General features: G+C 41.4%; 1 protein-coding gene across 13 annotated transcripts in view; it reads left to right on the top strand.

Annotated features, from left to right (window-relative positions):
* Positions 1-19,643, top strand: part of LOC131679280 (disintegrin and metalloproteinase domain-containing protein 33) — a 1,109,813-nt gene that overhangs the window by 951,902 nt on the left and 138,268 nt on the right. For all 13 annotated transcript variants that reach the window (XM_058960010.1, XM_058959995.1, XM_058960002.1 and 10 more), the window contains exons 10-13: positions 2,420-2,592; positions 2,672-2,841; positions 4,087-4,250; positions 15,462-15,777. In XM_058960010.1, the coding sequence (XP_058815993.1) occupies positions 2,420-2,592; positions 2,672-2,841; positions 4,087-4,250; positions 15,462-15,777 (823 nt within the window). The remainder of the gene's footprint in view (positions 1-2,419; positions 2,593-2,671; positions 2,842-4,086; positions 4,251-15,461; positions 15,778-19,643) is intronic.

Genomic DNA, 19,643 nt, shown 5'->3' with positions numbered 1-19,643 from the left:
ACTCTCGCCCTCGCTTACCTCGCCCAGACGGCGTTTGACCTTGACGGTTGCACGCCGAGTGGTGTCGGTTTTGGCACCCTCGCCTGGCGACTTCCTGGGCGCTTCGCGTTCGATGCCGTCTTGCGATTGCCCTTTCCTTTTCCCTTCGAGGGGAACTCGGTCGCCGCTCCGATCGACGTGGCTGCTCCGTAGAAGGTAAAGGCCACTGTCTATGAACCTCTATCGACCTTCTCTCTTTCCTCCCTATTGGAGGCCACTGTCTGGGTTTCTCTGTCGGGCCTCTCCCGACATTCCACCCTCTTAACATAGGCCTGCTGTTCATGTCTTGCGACACGAACAGCTTTCCGGAGCTCCAGGAGGCTCAACTTCAACTCTTTGGCTATATTCTGCTTTGCGCTAGCGTAGTCGATTATAGAATCGAGTTGCTTCGCTACTTTGCGCATCGCAGATATTGGCCCCTCCGATGCATTGATAGGGCTATTGCCTACCGCTGCTGGGGGGTCACTGGTGCTTTCGGATGCAGCACTCATCGCTCCACTACTCTCCCCACGGGGGGGGAGACCTCGCCACACCACCTCTAGCGAAGGGGTTTGGCACCTCCGTTTGTTTAGTATATTTATTTTTGCTCTCCATATCAAATCCCACGAGTCGCGCGAGAAATAAATGTCCGCCACGCCAGAGCTCCGCATTAGCGTGGTAAGGGACGCTTACTGTGGGGGTTGCCCAGGTACCCCACAGGCTCCGTTAACGATCGAGCATCTTTTTCACCCCCTCGATCACGCATCCCTCGGCACGGGTCGCTTCACGCCTTGGAATTGGGGTTATGCCCTACCTTGCTTTACGTGGTGATCTCGGCCCGAATCATCACAACCATCCTCCTTTACCAGGGCTTTTGACCTGTAGCTCTGGTTCTGAAACGTCGAGATTTTATGTTATCTCGAAATTTTTTTTTTATAAAAATCGACTTTTTGGGACTTGGGACTTGGGACCGATTTTCTACCTTTTTTCAGTTCGATATTACCGTGGCTGTTTTTTCTTTTTCAAAAGTTTAGAACTCGAATAATGATTTATTTTCCTGTATATAGTTGTCATGTGATGTATAATAATAAAATGTAATAAATGCATTTAAAAGTTTTTAATGAATATAAACAACGCACACATTCTCGTGATTCATGATTGAGAAAGGCACAATTGCACCGCTAGGTGGATTAAAATAGTTTTTTGTTGACGGCGTCGTTTAAAATTATCTGGTGTTTTCTACTTTTTTGATGAATCTTAATTAGTTATCAGGAAATTGGAACGTTTAATTTGTTTTGTGAATTCCAAGATGTTTTTTGGTCACAGATTTCACAAAAAAAAATTTTGCGCGGTATAGAATTTTCAGGTCCCTTATTTTTACATGTTCTTTCAATCCCCCTAGAAAGAAAGCGATAGATAGACAATGCTATTCGTGAATGAGAATCATTATGCTTGCATCTCTCATCGAGAGTTCAGGGAATCTATGGGAGACTTCTTTCCCGTATCTTATTTGTGGATATTTTTGGACTTTGATCCGTTATTTTCGATAAAATTTCATATAAATAATGTCATCACAAAACAGGTAATTTTAGTTTTCAAATGACATATTTGACCATATGTTTCATTCAAAGCTCAATAGAGATACGAAAAGTTTAAAAAAAACGTAGGCTAAATGTCTGATACTTCAAAATTTTCATTTTCAACGATCCTTATTATCCAGTCAAGTCGAATATTTTTTTGATCTGCGATACCCAGGGATTTCTCTAATTATAGTATACTATATAATAATTCAGTTTAGAATTGAATTGGAGTTGAAGTAGTTTTCAATTTTTTGCCCGAATGCCTTCCCATAGTGCAACGTTTCGAAAGAATATGCCTTCATCTTTAGTGGAAAATTTTCGCAGGACTGCAAATATTTTCTATGCCAATACGATATAATATTAAATTTGTTTAAGTGAGTGACTCTGTTATATACTAAAATGAAAAACCTACTTTTAAGGAAACAGCAGACAAAAAACAGTTCTGAAATCGATTCAATCACATCGCACATATCAAATAAGCTTGGGCCATTACAATTATTTCAGATTAGTAAATGATATTATGACACATATTAGAAATAGACAGAAAAGTGGCAAGTGAGCAAAGGAGATATTCACGTTCGCTTTTAGTAACTTTTTTTTCATATTTTTCTGTAGTAGAAGAACCACTTTGAACAGTATTTCGATCTATTGTACAAACAATCAGAAGAACTTTTCATAATATTCAAATTTAACTCGAAAACATACTACATAAACTGGAATCTCTGACTCGTAGACTCAAATGTGCTTTCGGCGAATCGTGTTCATTTATTATCACGCATTAATAATTGCTTTTTGTGTTCTTTCTCTTCTACCTCCAACAGTACTTTCGTACGCTCAACACACGCGTGTCGGTTGTATATATAGAGACGTGGCAGGGCCAAAACCAGGCACAGATCGACGGTGGCAAGGATATTAGTAAAGCAATATCTAATTTTAATGATTATACATCTAGGAATTTATATAAAATAGATAAGGATACGACGCAACTGCTAACGTGAGTACCTTCTCTAGAATTCGTACGGTCCAGAAAGTAACAACAACCCTTTTATTGCTCTTTTTTTCATCCTCAACAGGGGTGAAACGTTTGCAGGCGGCGAAGCGGGCATGTCCGTGCCGGAAACCGTCTGCACCCCGAAAGCAGTCGGTATTAGTGTAGATATTAATACGTACGAGCCGCATCTGCTCGCGGGAACGATGGCACACATGATCGGACACAACATCGGCATGGGTCACGACGATAACCGTAAGTATTCGCCGACTGAGTCCAGTAATAAGCGGGAAAATCTCTACTGTTATACTGATGAAAAATTTTACCTCACAGGTTACTGTGTTTATAAGCAAAATATTATTATTCTTTCATACAATTTGCATTATGCTGAAAGAGATAACAATTGACTGATACCATGCAACGGCTTCAGACGTTCCATAGTTCTACTAATTGAATTCTAAAAAAAACCTAGTCATCCCACCTGATGACTGGCTTTGTTTGCCTTTCTCTAAAAACTTCCTTCTCATGAAATACGGTTACAACCCATTCCTGAGTTGCACTTTCATAGCTTCCTTCCAACCTTGTATCTATTTTAAATAATACCCATTTCCGTCCCACACACAATACCAAACCGGAAGTCATCCAACGTCTCCACCGCCATACTCAATGCACAATACACTCACATCCACACGTTCGCACAAAAGCAATAAAAGATCCACCACAGAACTCTTTTGTGTCTTCACCATTGTAAAGCATTTTCGCCGCCATCATCGGAGAACTCGCACTTGCAAGCTTGGATCAATGGCCAACAATTGCATGTATGACCTACATGCACGGTACACAATCTCGTACAAACACACACACACGCACGAAACCATCCATTGCTTTTGCACTACACACTCTCGGTTGGATTGTTTATTCGTCGACATTTACCACGCGTGCCGCTCTGGTTTCCCACACCCGGAAAAAAGGGTCCCCCGAACCCCGAGGGGATAGGTCACTTTCCAAATGATTCCTCTGCACGCTGCTGCCGGCTGCTGCTGCTGCTTTGTATACCGAGCTTTCGATCGAATGGCAGCGCTGCATAAGAGGCCCCTCTTCGGGGGAACGGACAGACAGTATAGTGCTATTGACATTGCAGCTGGTGCGGGGGCCGTTTCGATGGGATAAAGGAGAAATCAATATCAGAAAGCATGGATTGACCAGTAAGCGGTCCCGAATCGCCCATCTTTCTACCCACCATCCCCCTAGCAGGTTATTGAAACGAAAATTGTTTCCCATTTACTGCTGTCAATTTTTTTATCATTATTGATAAGTAAGGGTTCCACCATCGTCGGTTCTTATTAACAGTGGGAGTTTTACCGCTCGCTCGCTCATTCATTCATTCAACCATTCATTCATCCGACTCACCTGATCACATACAGACTATAATCCTGATTTTTTTTTCTCTCATTTCCTGTACTTCTCTTTCGCATCGGTCCTGCGATGGATTCAACCCAGGTGACGAGTGCATTTGTCGTGACTGGCACGGCTGTATAATGTCCCAGTCAATTGTCGGTTTGGAGAACGTCCAGCCGTATAAATTCTCCGAGTGCAGTCGATTGGATTATATTGATGCACTGCGGATCGGACATGGCCTCTGTTTATTGAATAAACCCAACGAGGTAAGTTTTCCGGGGTGAACTAGCGAAGGGGAGGAAGGAAGGGGGCGATATTGTATCGGTCAGGTTTAGTGGTGGGTGGTGAGTTCTTTTTATTGGTATATAGGGTCAAGCGGTGGGCTGGTTGGTAAGCTAGGTGATAAGGTTGGAAACCAGCATTTTTTTTTTTTTGAGAGACTGTGTTTTGAGTTTCCCGTCGTCGTGCTATCAAATCCGAATATGATCTGTCAATATGTTTATCAAATTGGTTATTGGTTTAAGGGGTTATATGCAAAGTTGTGGCGAAAAGTGAGAAATCACGAGTTCTTTAAAGTGTTTTCTGCAAATTTTATTAAAAAAAGCGAAAGACAGTTCGTTGATAGCACTATCGAAAATATAAAAAACAAGTTGAATTAAAAAAATGGCGGAGTTATGGCCCATCCCCCGAACTATTTTTTTTTCTAGCAAAAAACATGTTGTTCAAAAAATTGAGTTTTATGATATTCAAAATTTTAAACAAAAATTCATTGTAAAGAATCGAAATTTTTCTGAAGGAAAAGGAACCGTTAAAGTACAAACAATTAAAAAAATGAAAATCGGAGGAATAGTTTTTGAGATATCACGTTCACCGCAACGGTACTTTTCAATAAACTTCATTCCGAGATAATCTAGCGCTCTGATCTGCGTGAAATTTCGCACAGATATATTATTAGCTATGAGGTGTTCTATTAGGTTCCTAAATTTTTTTCAAAAATATTTTTATACTTGTTTCGACCCCGTAAAGTAATTTTGAAAGTTTGGAATGAGAAATACTTTCCTTATAGAAAATATTCCGTATTTAATAAATTTGCGTTAAATTATGTAATTTTTATCAAACTTTGTATGGACATATCTTCTCGACTAATAATTACTTTTTAATTACTCATATATCATCTAATTCCTTATGAAATGATTTTTCATAAATCGGACCTTGGAATAGATATTACTAACATTTGCCCGACATTTTACACGACAACTAATGTTGGGGAGACTTGACCAAGTGGAAATATGCTGAATAAAGATTCAAAATTTCTGATAGTTACTATGCTGGGGTACCTACTGTGAATGTAAAACACGTCCCAAAAAATCCTACCTCAAACATCAGTCTATATCTTTTAGTACTAGTAAACAAAATTAGCAGTAATATGGCTGATTTCGTGACGTGTGAACAAGCAATGTAAGCAGTACAGTTAATCCTTAAAAGGAATGCATAAAAAAATCGAAATTTATAAAAGGCAACCCTTTTATATATTTTACTGGTACTTAAGGATCTCGACAATATGTAAAAATATGAAGACAGCATGTTTTATGTCTTAAGTTATTGTTTTGATTTTAAAAAATTCTCTTGGTCAAGTCTCCCCAGGCCTTGGTCAAGTCTCCCCGTGGTGGGGAGACTTGACCAAAAAAACTCATCTGAAAAACTTTTATAACTTTGGAAAAGGTAAACCAAAAATTCTACACAAAATCATGAATATGCGCAATACTGCTGCGCATTATGTTTAAATTAATTTTAAAGGATTGAAAAGGTTTTCAGACATTTACGTAGGTTCCTTGAAAATCTGGTCAAGTCTCCCCATGTTCCCCTATGTACTTTTAGAATATTCAATGATTTTTTTTCGATTTTTTAAGTTCCAACTTTGCATATAACTCCTTAACTCACCATTTTTTTATAAGGGGTGTAAATTCATCTTTAACTACTAAAGTAAAGACTCGTTTTTATCAGCCCCTTGGCGAATTTTAAGCTGATAAAACAGGAACATTGATAAAATCGGGACATATTTTTTTCTGTCTTTTTAATAAACCGAAGCTCTTAAAATATTCTTCTTTGTTCCTTAGATATAACCTTGCCACCTTTTCTGATTATTTACTTTAAGTTCCCCTTAAGGGGGTCTGACATATTTTTATTTTTGCATTTTTCGGATCTCTAAGATAAAAAGAAAGGATTTACTCGAATTCAACTTGGTTCGTCTGCTAGAGCCCATTAAACTACCAACTATCAATTTTCATATGAAGCTGATAAAGTCGGGTCAAAAAGCTGAAAAATATGAAATCGGGGGTAGATAAAACCGGGGGCTGATAAAATCGGGTCTCCACTATATATCTAATGCAATCTTAAATTTGTATCATCAACACAATTCGTAGTGTACGAAGCACTCGCTTGCACGCAATACAACTTGCGTGCAAGCACAAGGCAAAAATGTGTATTCGAGACTACACTATTTTGATTTTCTAACCAACTGTCAGTGACAACAGGAGCACTATCTGGGACAATAAAGCAGTCACTGCTCTATTTAGCCGACCATAGTAGGTATAGGCAAATGGGCACGTTACGCAGATTCCAATTCACCCGAGCGCCACCGAATCTGAAGATTTGCACGGAAACAGTATTACTGGTAAATTCTTAGCGAGCGCAGTGGTCCGGAATGTGATTGTGTAAGAAATTTTACCTTTTTAGTAAAACGAAATAATTCAGCCTTATAATGCGTTTGAAAAAGTTGTTGAAAGTGGGGGGAGGGGGTTGGCGTTTAAATAGCTGTGAGGATAATTTAAACAAGAACTAGATAGAACTAGCCTACCTTCAATGAATTTGTAGAACACATTCTTGACAAATTGGCTGAAGACATGCAAGTTCCATCGTGTATAGTTTCCATTCCACAAAAAATAAGATTATTTTTTTACGAAACACCTTAAACCTTGATTTTTAATTTCCTTAAAAATTAAAAGTATAACAAATAGAGTTTACATACTTCAGCAAACTTTTTTAAAATTAACCAAAATTTTAGTGAAGATCTAGAATGGTTAAAAAGTTAATTTTTAGATCTTGTTAAACTTGCAACCACCCTAACAGTATTTTAAATAAAAAGTAGCGACTTACAAACTACGAAAACTCTCCCAAAGTCATAAAAAAGGGTAATTTGTTTAGTTTTGGTAAATAGTTAAATTTGAACAACTTCTGCGCCGTAGGGTCTCTAGTAGTTCTTTCCTTTCCTTTCCTTGAATTGAGACTAGAAAACATCAATAAATTAAATACTGATGCAATTGAAATGCTGAAAATCATTTGCTTATGATGATAATGATGCAATTGAGATAAAAGTTAATTCCGCTATCTTGAAAAAAAACTGTGCTGCCGGAAATCAATATGTGGCAATGTTGTAGGTATTTTTGACAAGGAATTGACGAATCAATGACTGAAATCGATGTCTGATGCAGCGATGCCACATGTTTTTGTGAAATGTCTGTATCAGAATAATTAAAATGTCTGTAGAAGTCTGTAGATGGTTGTGTAAATCCTATTTACACTAGGTTATTACTTTAAAAGTAGCTTGAAATTAGAAAACTATTGTGAAGGAATCGCTCGAATTCGGATACAATTATTCTAGTGCAATTTTGTTAAACACTGTTACTCTTTTAAAAGTCTGTAGATTTCTGATTACGTCTGTAGGAGACCATCAAAAGTCTGTAAAATACAGACATAGCTGTAAATCTGGCATCGCTGGTCTGATGCCCTTTTCAAATCCAAAACGTTGACTTCCGATTAAACTAATTTCTCTATAACCGTTACAATATATTTTCTATTTTTTTATATTCTTACATGCATAGGATATTTTCGGAACAAATTACCCATGCATGTAAGGATATAAAAACTTTTGTGTAACTGGAAGCCGCCATCTTGAATTATTGATATCCATGATTACTGGCTTTCGTTATAATCTTCCCATCCACTTTTCGAAGATACCCTTATTGGGAGGGTTATGCAAAATTTTGCTTAGTCGATAATCGCCATCTGAGATTGTAAAATGGTGTCATACATCTATTTCCGCCATCTACTCATCAACCTCGTACCAAAAATAACCAATTTACTTCACGTTCTTTTCTATTCGGTGTGAGCGATGCTTCCACAGGGACTTTAAAGCTTTCAATTGCTTTACCTGCTGATCAGGTACGGTACTTAATTTCAACAATTTACCTACAAAAGTTCGATAAAACTCAGTTTTTTCCTTCCAGGCAATTTTGTTTTCTTTCGAGACGTCACAATATCGGGCCATAAAATTCTCTTTTGGTACGCAATTTACACAACATTTTAAGCGTTATTTCTCTTTTCGATACACATATAACAACGAATGAAAATTTACAGCAAATTGATTTTATTTTTATGGCAAAACAAAATAAATTACCCAACAATTTGGACGTTTTCAATCCATGGGTACCAGTACTTGCTTTAAAAATGCAAAAAGTTACATCTACCTGAATTGAAAAAAGTTATTCGAAAAACTTTAGAAAAATTGATCAATGTTCCGGTACTGAGTTTTTGCTACTTTTAGTGAAAATTAAAATTTAGGCTTACGGATGTATCATCAATTCTGTGCTTATATTATGCAATACGTTCATATATTTCAAAACAATCAGAACTAAAATTACACAAAACACGGTGTGTACCTATCAAGAGCAGATTCCTACGTGCCAATACCATAGTCGGACGATACACCATGCAAAACATTGCGCGTAAGACGCTAAATAGAGTGCGTTATAACCGGTTTCCCACTCTACTGCAATAAAATCCAAAAAACTGTCTTCAGTATCATCACCTGTACCACAAACGGTTACCAAATGTGTGGGTGCTGTTCAAGTCATAATGGCAAAAGCAGCGTCCAGCACCGCCACTAATACCAATTACGGCGGATTTACAGTAAACCCCGAAAGTACAAGAACAAGTATCGATCGCGAGCACCAAGCAGCTCTACCGATAATGACATTTATGTGAACGACAACAAGGGAGAAGTGAATATCGTGATGGTAGTACAACAATGGACCGATCATCTCGAAGCTACAAGACTCACCGCTCATTTAGTGAACCCATTGCTAATACAAAAGCAGACAAAGAAGCTGCCAGCAAGAATTCAGCATATACTACATAAGTAAAATCGTAACGTTGCATACTCTATCAAACTTCCTGTCAAACATAAAGGACGCAACCGAGGTGGCGTCGTACGGACAAACAATCCGGTTCATCGAGGAAGGTGTGCGAAAGGAAAAATCGAAGCGAGTGCATGAAGGATTTTTGTGCGCTCATCGCGTAGCGCAGAATAGATGTCAAAGTCCGCCGACCAAAGGAAAGATAACCGTGCCGAATTTGTGGCAGAATCGACTACAGAATAAGATCGATTACATCTACCCGACCGTCGGGATGCGGTCTGAATGTGCCTGAACGAACACGGCAACGCCCGATGCAACCGAATCTTCCGTTGTAGTATCGACTTGTGTAAAGAGCTACACCACCCGTTACTCCATTTTGTGGTATCCGTAATCGGTCCGACTTGCAACATGCACGCCGTCCAACCGAAGCCTTCCGTCATCTTTCGCGTGATGCCTGTCACCCTGTAACCCTGAAACTGCACAGTGGACACGATCGCATTATTGGATGAAGGATCATCGTACAAGCTGGTGGAGAAATCGCTAATGAACATTCTGGGAATTCAGGGTGTGACTCAACCGCTTCGCTTGACATGGACAGCCGGAGTTTCACGACTCGAGAAGGACTCTCAAAGAGTAGACCTTTGCATCTCGAGGATCAATCCAACGTTTTCTGCGGAAAGGTGTACACACGGTGAAAAGTTTAAAGCTTCCACAGTACAGGCTAAATTTTTCGGAGCTGGCAAAGGAGTACTCTCATCTCCATGGTCTACATTTTGCCGAATTTCAGTAAGCAGCTCCCAAGATTCTGATTGGGCTCAAGGGTATTCACTTTTGTACCCCGATCGAATCACGAATAGGTCGACCAGACGAACCGATAGTGGTTAGGTCGAAGCTTGACTGGACTGCCGACGGGCCTACACCACTCGGACGTGGGACTAGTCGGACATCATATTCACACTTTCGTGTCGAAGAGCTTCGTGATGTCCTGAAGAGCCACCAATACGATGGAGGAGTCAGGGATCCCCGTAGACTTGCTTCCCGAATCGGAAGTAACCAGGGGAGCGAACGAGATCTTGAAGAGTACAACTGTGATGATAGGAGATTGTTTCGAAACGGGTCTACTGTGGAAGGAGGATGACCCAAGCTTTCCCGACAGCTTCCCTATTGCGATGAAACGGTTACAGTGTTTGGAGAAGTGCCTGAGTAGGATCCCCGATCTGTATGACAAGGTTCGTGGTATGATTGCCGAGTATTTAGGGAAGGGATACACACATAAAGCTCGTCGGTGGAATTGCACGGGTTCGACAGTAGAATGGTTTGCTACGTGCCTTTAAACATCGTGTTCAATCCGAGGAAGAAGAAGCGTCGTTTAGTTTGGAACGCCAGAGCAGAAGTGAAAGAACTCGAAGCTGTTCAAAGGTCCGGATATGTTAACCGCGCTACCGTAGTCTGTAGATTCTGTGAGCTAGTCATCGGATTCGGTGCAGATATAAAGGATATGTACCACCAGCTGAGGATCCACGAGGCGGATAAGCGCGTACCACGATTCCTTTTCCGACCTTTGGTTCTGCCAGCTCGCCATATGTGCGCCAGTATGTGCAAAACGTGAGCGCGAAGTAATTTGTAAGGCAGTTTCCGGAGGCAGCGGAAAAAAAATCCTACAAAACCACTACGTCGACAGCGCAGATACTGTCGATGGAGCAGTAGGCTGAACGAAAGAAGTTCACTTCTTTTTTCCTTTTTTATTTCGACTATGTTAGTCACATTTTCTTTTTTACGTTTTAACGACATTCATTAGCTAGAGTTTTCCGATATGTTTACTTCACATCCTTGCTCTCACTTGAGTACTATGGCTCTAAGTTTCATAACTTTCCCTACCCAGTAATCTCTAGCTAATTGAATGTCGTTAAAACGTAAAGAAGTTCTCTTCGTTCATTCCAAAGGCGGATTCGAACTGCGAAACTGGGTGTCGAATTCCGAAGAGTTCCTTCAGACCATTAATAAGCAGAAAGCAGACCAGTGCGTACGTCACAGTGAGGAAACGGTCTTGAGCGAATCTGGAACCCTGTCAGCGACAACTTCTGCTTTTCCATCGAACTGAGGGACGACCTTGCGCCGTACATGTCATGCAAGCGGCTGCCGACGATGAGAATCATGAAGAGCTGCGTCATGAGCTCCTTCGATCCACTAGGACTGCTGTCTGTTTTCACTTTTTACAGAATGTTAATCCAAGAGCTGTTGCACAGTGGATGCGATTGGGACCAACAAATAGATGGTGCTTTTAACCCGTCAGAGTAACAATTTAGCACTGGGTGGAAATGTACCTACTTTTGACTATTCACTCACTCCGTAGAGTGTATTTATTTACGTTACACTAGACTCTCCGCTGTTCAATATGCTCGTTCATGTTTTTGATATAAATTTCGTTTGTTTTTTCATCCATGAACGTTTTTGTTGACATACATAGGTTAGATAATTTTTGTTTTATGTTTGTGAATAAGTAACATAGGGATTAGATAGGCCATCGCTCTCCTTTTGCTGGAACATGTGTACTGATAATGCTGATACTGACAGATATGATTAGGCTGATATGTGTTCGTTTTGGTGGAGTGGAGAAGGTGGCCATTGTAGAAAATAGTAGAAAGGAGCATAAAACAGACGTCCAGATAAATTTTGTCTTTTTTCGGGTCAGTTTCCCACCACTAGAAGGAAGTATTCAGTGCGCGCGTGCGACGGCGATATAAAACCGTCAAATAGTGCCGAGCCCGTAGTTCGGGCACAAGTGAAGTGTGTGGTCTTGGCTCACCATAGAGGGAAAGGTAATCGCAAAGAAGCGCTGTCGCTTCCCGGCTAATCAATAAGGAGCAAACGCCGACCGTTCTCACTGTGGAGGATGAGTCAAACGAGCCTAGCTCTCCTCTATAGTTAATCGCCAAGGAGAACGAAGCAGGGTGGTTAAAGGTTCCCCCTGGGAAGTGCACCACGGTGACTTCCGGGATCGCTTCCGGCGAGTAAGTCGATCCGAGGATAATTCGTCAACGTCACTAGAGAGGCTCCAACAAAGGAGCCTAGCTCACCTCTCTAGCTGAACGCCAAGGACCGCTGCTGGAGCAGCCAACGACATTCCGGGAGAACTCGGCCGTTGTGTTTCCTGTCGGTCGGACGCAGCAGAGCCCATCCGCCCTTCCGCCAGCGACAGCAGAGCATTCAACAACAGCAGCCGTGGAGAGTGGGAGGAGAATAAAAGTCGGTGAATTGAAATTTATATTTGTTTGTTTACCCTTTTGTTTATGTACGAAAATCATCGAAGCACCTAGGCCGCCCTGACAAGAAGGGTCTTCCGGGCATATCCCGAGTAGTGAGCAAACCGTTACTTACATGCTGAGAAATGACTTCCAGAGTTGAAAATGCCTGCATTCCCCAGTATTCCCCTGCGGACGTAGCTTGGACTTCAGTAGCGTCCAGCTTCATATCTTCGTCGATATCAGCGAGGGTGCCTACGGAGCTGCAGCGTATCTTCGGATTGAGACGGTTGACGGTCCGATGTGTTCGTTGGTGATGGCAAAATCGAAGGTCGCATCACTGAAGAATCTCTGGATTCCTCGTCTGGAGCTGCAGGCAGCAGTGTTAGGACTGGAAAATTCCGTCGTCGAAATGTTGTGCTGTGAGGTAAAGCAGTGATTCGAAAACTGTGCTATCCTGGATCCATTCGGACCACCGACGGTACGGATTGACAAGCAGTCTTCGACAAAGTTGTAGACAATTAAATTGTCTTTCTTAACTTTAACTTACAGTGCTAATACGATGCATATAGTGCCACCTAGCGGCAAAAAGGCGAGTTAGTGGGTTTTCTCCATGTAAATTGTCGAAAAATCTCATACAAACTTCAGGAACGTTGGTCCGGTAGCTAGATTTGTCCGATTCGCTTCAAATTTGGAACAAGTACTCCTTGTGGGACTAGGAATCGACTCAGAGGTGGGTCGATTGATTTTTCAAAAATTCATTATTTTTCTGGGCAATCTATTGTCCGTGTATATCCGAGAGCTAAGACGCATGTAAAGGGCGAACACGAAATTATTGCGACACCGAAAAAAATTTTAGGGTAGTTTTATACATATATTTACTTCAAAAATCAAAAGAAAAGTTAATCGATGGAGCCTTGAGTGTAAAATTGAACGCATTTTCGCTTGATGCCCTCCATCAAAGTCTTTACAGTGTCATCCGGTACCAGTTTCTCAGTTTTTTCCCATTTTCTTAACATGTCCTTCTCGTCTTTGACTGTCTTCTTGCTCTTCCGAAGTTCCCGCTTCATCATTGCCCAGTACTGGTCCACCGGGCGCAGCTCCGGACAGTTTGGCGGATTCATGTCCTTTGGAACAAAATGGACAGAATTTGCCTCATACCACTCCAGGACACTTTTAGAATAGTGGCATGATGCCAAATCTGGCCAAAATAGCGGAGCTTCGTCGTGCTGCTGCAAGAACGGCAAAAGGCGCTTCTCGAGGCACTCAGATTTGTAGATCTCGCCATTTACTGTGCCCTTTGTCACGAAAGGCTCACTCCTCAGTCTGCAAGAGCAGATGGCCTGCCAAATGAGATGTTTGGAGGCGAATTTCGACATGTTCTTCTTCATAAATTTGTCGTCCACATAGAACTTGCTCTTGCTGGTGAAAAACTGCAACCCCGGAATTTGCTTAAAATCGGCTTTTATATAGGTTTCGTCGTCCATCACACAGCAGCCATATTTTGTCAGCATCTTCTCGTAAAGCTTCCGTGCCCGAGTTTTAGCCGTCGATTGTTGCCGCACATCGCGGTTTGGGAAGTTCTGTACCTTGTATGTATGTAGTCCAGCTCTCTTCTTTACATTCTGGACGTAGCTCTGCGACATGCCGATCTTTTTAGCCAAATCACGGCTTGAGACGTTGGGATTTGCTTTAATCATCCGCTTCACCTTTCCCTCCGTCTTTTTGTTCTCCGGTCCTGGTTTTCTTCCAGCTCCTTTGCCGTGGTCCAACAACAACCGCTCCTGGAACCGCTTCAACACTCTGGAGACGGTTGAATGGTGAATGTTCAACATTTTTCCCAACTGCCGGTGCGACAGGTCAGGAAATTCCAGGTGTTTGGAAAGAATTTGTTCTCTCGACTCGCGTTGGTTCACCTCCATTTTTGTTGAATCGAAAAAAATACGACTTCTAGTTTGACAGCATGTGAAAAATACACATCAATGAGAAAGTGTGCAAAATGTGGTTGATTTTTACCCAATGGTAAAAAAGTTATGCCCTGTTGAATGTGTCGCAATAATTTCGTGTTCGCCCCTTGAGATCTCGTGAAAATCCGTTTTTTGCACACCAGATCTCCGTATCGCACCTTCGGGCGCTTTTTTAAACAATACATTAGAGAGTGAATCGCCCTTCTTCAATCCATCTAAAGATAGAATTTCAAACAAATTAAAAAAAAACTTTAAGAAACCGTTGGATAGATTTTATGGCACAATATAAAAGTGAGAAATAAACACAATATACAAGGAGTGGCCCTCGTCTTAAATACCGGTTATAGATTTTATTCGTAAATTTACACTAATGTGTACCTAACAAAAAATTTAGCTGAAATATTGCTTGCACAAGCCTTGTTCAGCTTAGCAGTTTTAGTGGTTAAATGCTCGAAAAGGCTAAAGTATCTTTTTATACTTCGAGTTTGAAAATCATGAACTTCGATATAAAGGAACATTTAAGGCATTATACTATCAATTTAAGTTAAAGCTAAGGGTCTCAAGGGTAACAGTACATAAAAGAAAAATCAAAATCACCCAACCCTATTCCGATCCGATCTCCGTAATCGAACACAATCGTGTCCGGAGAAATCCAAAGTGAATATATAAATGAAACGAATTAAAAGATACATAAACGCCCTCGCAAACAATTCCGACTAGTCGCCCGCTGATGGATAAAGGAACGATAGAATCGGATTTCACCACCTCTCGCCTGACCGATAGCTATCCGACACCACCGCTCTCTATCGCCATCGTTACTAACCAAAACTAAAGTGTGGGATGTGGGAAATAGGATAGAAGTCTCGATGTGTTATTGCTCGTAATTGGTTCCGTTCAGTCCGTACCCAAGCCTCCTTCTCGGAAGAACCATGAAAAAGGATGATTCAATTGGATATTTAGAGCACCGGCTTTAAACGTTCAACGAAGCGACTGATTAGTTCTAATTAACGAAAAGTAGTTTATTTCATTAGCCGCGCGCCGAAATTAACTGAAACTTTATTTTCTTACCTTAGGTTGAGCTCCGAAAAAACTGTGGCAACGGGATCGTGGAAGACGATGAGGAGTGCGACTGCGGCAGCGCTCTGGACTGCGACAAGACTGATCCGTGCTGCGACGGTATCACCTGCAAGCTGAAAAAGGAGTCCCAGTGCGCTACTGGACCATGCTGTGATAAATGTATTCTAAAGCCTCCGGGCGTGATCTGCCGGGACGCGCATAACGAATGCGACCTGCCGGAGTACTGCAACGGGGAAACCGGACAGTGTCCACCCGATGTACATAAGAAGAACGGGAACCCGTGCGGGATGAACGCAACCGGATTTTCCACCGGTAAGTGTCTGATGGGACGGTTCGGTTTCGAAATATTTATCACACTTAACAAATGATGGCGTCTACATCGAGGCGTCAATCGATTGAAGGAGACGCCTGGTGGTTTGTGAGTAAGAAGTTTGTTTTTCACATTCCTGAAATTTTATGGGATCAAAACTGTCATCCACACTTACTAGTTTCAGACATTCTTTATGGGGATATATACATATATTTCAGCTCACGAGACATCTCATAAAATTCCATTCTTCGCCTCATTGTCGGATGGCACAAGCTCTTTCTCGTGATGATACTTTCCCAGAAAAAGCATTCTCGCACTGCACCTGACACCACCGAACACAAAAGCTAAGAGACTGACAGCTAACCGGAGAAACAGACAGCCAGCAGTCGGGGGAAAATATCTTGTAGAAAATGTGACATCTTGCTCCTCCAGCATATCACAACCCCTTCTGTCCAGCTCGAACATGCTCGAATACTGAAACAGTTGCCAGGCTACTACCACCTGTCTACCTTTCCAACAGGCAGTCGTCAGTAGGTACCTACCTACCTACCTAGTGGTAGCATGCCTGGATGTTTCCAATTAGCGCGAGACATTTTCGCCGTGCACCTGCTGCTGCCGCTGTGTTTCCCTGTGCTGCTGCTGTTGGCTGTCGTCTTGGTTACTGGCTTTGCTGCACTTCACGAACGGGTTGACACAGGGACAATAAATAATTTGCGCCCGCTGTTTCGCGTGTCATCTTTGTGAACTTTGTTTTAGGAGAAACCGGTAGAAATTGAGGGATGCTGCGTTTCTGAATGCATCTAGCCAAACTAATGCAGCAATTTAGAAATTAATTTTGAAAAATATTGAAAAAAATATTAAAGGTTACGAAATGATATGTACTCTGAACTCATCTGAAGTGACCAGAGACGGTACCATTTTTCGTTTATATAATGCAAGAATATTGACATCCCTGTAAATAGAGTACGGTGATAAAAACCACTCACGTTTTTTTTGCAATTTAGAAGATTACTAATAAAATTCAAAAATATTCGACACTATTTAGAGGATAAATCCAATAAACGTCCAGAAAGCCGCTATCTCCGAACTGCCAAACGTACGCCGGCACCCGCCTAGGGACATGTGTCCTCGTTATGAAACTACAACCACTTGAGAAGAGATACCTATAGGTTAAATCTCTACAGTGCAATTTAAGTAGACAGGAACGCTGTTTATGACATGTTTTAGTGGTAATTTATTCTAAACAATCGCCCCCCTCCCCAACACCAGCCCTTGTGCGGTTAGTTATAATCATCATCGCAAACAAGATAAATATGCTCTCATTGCTGCCACGAACGATTCAGGCACAAACACGCACACACCGCCACATCCCTCGGAGTCACTTCTGAAATGACTTTCGTGAAGGTTGGTAAATAACGCCAAGAACAGAACCAAAACTTGAAAGCTTCTCAACGTGGCATAATTTTCGCTTCCTCCTCATCGCATACCTCTCAGTGTATATGTAGGCACGGTGTCGCTATTTTTGCTCGGAAGCAACTGCACTTGAAATCTCCTAGGAAATAATTGGAAATTAGAAGCAAAACGTTTTACCTACGCAGCATCAGATGGCGTTAAATCAGAAGGTATATAGCAAATGCAATCGAAACGGTGTCTCTCACTGGTTGTTTTGCTATTTTAGTTACTAACGAGAGAACCTCGATAAAAAAGTCTGCTTCGAAAATTCCATCTTGTAATTTCGACAGAAATATCCAAAAGAAATTATTTTCGTAAATAACACACGATCACTAATTAAGATAAACTTAACTATGTGTCCGTACTTCAGAACATCATTAGCGCATAGTGGATGCAAATTGCATGTCTGAAACCAAAGTGACATCTTAATTTTTGTACCACTGCACAATGGTCCAGAATGTAAAGTTAGCAGGAATTTTAAATTTTTGATAAAACTAAATAACTCAGACTTACAATATGATTAGAAAAGTTGTTGTGCTTTGTAAGACCCTTTTTTCGCTTAAACAAGAGCTAGGATGGGTCTAACTTTAGAAGTAGTTTAGAGTGTAATGTTTACACTGTAAATGAAAATTGTTTCCGATAGATTGACATTTTTTTTGAAATAATATCAAATCTCGACGTTTCATGCATTTCATGAAATTTTGAAAAAACCGATCTATCCTAAATTTTATGGCTATATATGGGAAACTTTTTGTGAAAATCAGGCAAACTATCTCCGAGAAACTGATGTACTTACTTACTTACTTTCATTCCTGCGCACCCCTGGTGGTGCAAAGGGCCATTGTGAAAAATCACCATCCTGGGCGATTGCCCGCCATCGCCTTGACCTGCTGTCAGGTCAAACTTTCGACGACTTCTTTTATTTCCTTGTTGAGGCTGCGCCGCCATGAGCCTCTGGGTCTGCCTCTGCTGCGATGTCCTGCTGGGTTCCAGTCTAACGCTTGCTTGCAGATTTCGTTTCCGCCCCGGCGCAGAGTGTGGCCGACCCACCTCAACTTTCGTTCTCGAATTTCTGTCGCTATCGGCTTCTGATAACATCGACGATGGAGCTCAGCATTAGAGATCCAGTTGCGTATTCTCCACTGATACGCACCAGGTTTCACTGGCATATAGTGAATATTCGGGTTTTGGTGCGTCAACTAATCTGATTGTTTTTCCAGATATTTCTTAAACACGCAAAAGCAACCCTCGTCTTCTTGATCCGTGCTCCTATGTCGACCTTGGTGCCTCAATCAGACGCCATTTGGCTACCAAGATATTGGAAGCTTTCGACATTCTCCACTGCTTACCCAGCTACCGTAAAGCTGGAAGGGTTCACCGTGTTTATATCCAACGATTTGGTCTTGTTGACGTTGATTTTGAGACATGCCGCAGAGGATCGATCGGCAAGATCATCAAGCTTACTCTGCATGGCAGAGCGCTGTTGTGCTAGGAGAGCAACGTCATCAGCCAATTCGAAGTCATTCAGGTGCCTCATAGTAATAGGTTGCCACAGCAACCCACGATTTGGTTCACGGTCAATCGCTCCTACCAGGATCTTGTCGATTACGATGAGGAACAGTAGCGGTGATAGAATACATCCTTGCCTAACTCCAGCCACGACCCGGATGGGGTCAGACAAGACACCATCGTGCCATATTCTGCACGAAAATGCCTCGTACTGTGCTTCAATTAGACCACATATTTTCGTGATTGAGACGGTTATTGAGCTTTTTCGTAGTCGATGAATACTAAGTAGAGAGACTCTTGGAATTCATTGACTTGCTCCAGGATGATACGGAGCGTGACAATATGGTCCGCACAGGATCGTCCGGCACGGAATCCTGCCTGCTGCCGTCGGAGAAAGACGGCCATTTTTCCCGGGTCTGCCGGAACCTTTCATTGTGGTCAATGTGCAACAAGACTTCGAAAGGGAGAGGAAGGGGATAAGAGAAGGGTTGATCGGAGGTGCAACCAACCGTATTTTTTATCTTCGATTTGGTTCGTGAAAATCGATTCAGTCATCACCGAATAATCCATACGATTTTAATTCTGGAATATACCCGGAATTGTCGATAGTGGACAATAACTTCAAAGAATCTTTAATTGGCCTTCAGTGACAGGATTACCATATTCACAGAATTTTCTGTAATGTCACAGATTTTTTTCACATTTTTTGACCACAGATTCTTCACAGATGACAGATTTTTGGCATTTTGATAAAAATTTCACAGATTTTTTGGAAATTTATCAAAGATTTTCACAGATTTTTTTTCCTGTTTTAGTCATCACAGAACACAGAAACACAGATTTCAATGTGGCATCCCTGATCAGTGATCTAGATCTAAAAATCGAAGTTATTTTATGTCCATTTCAG

The sequence above is a fragment of the Topomyia yanbarensis genome, chromosome 1 (assembly GCF_030247195.1).
Source record: "Topomyia yanbarensis strain Yona2022 chromosome 1, ASM3024719v1, whole genome shotgun sequence".
Lineage (NCBI taxonomy): Eukaryota > Metazoa > Arthropoda > Insecta > Diptera > Culicidae > Topomyia > Topomyia yanbarensis.
Note: the sequence above shows the minus strand (reverse complement) of the source record. Positions and strands in the feature narration are given on the sequence as shown.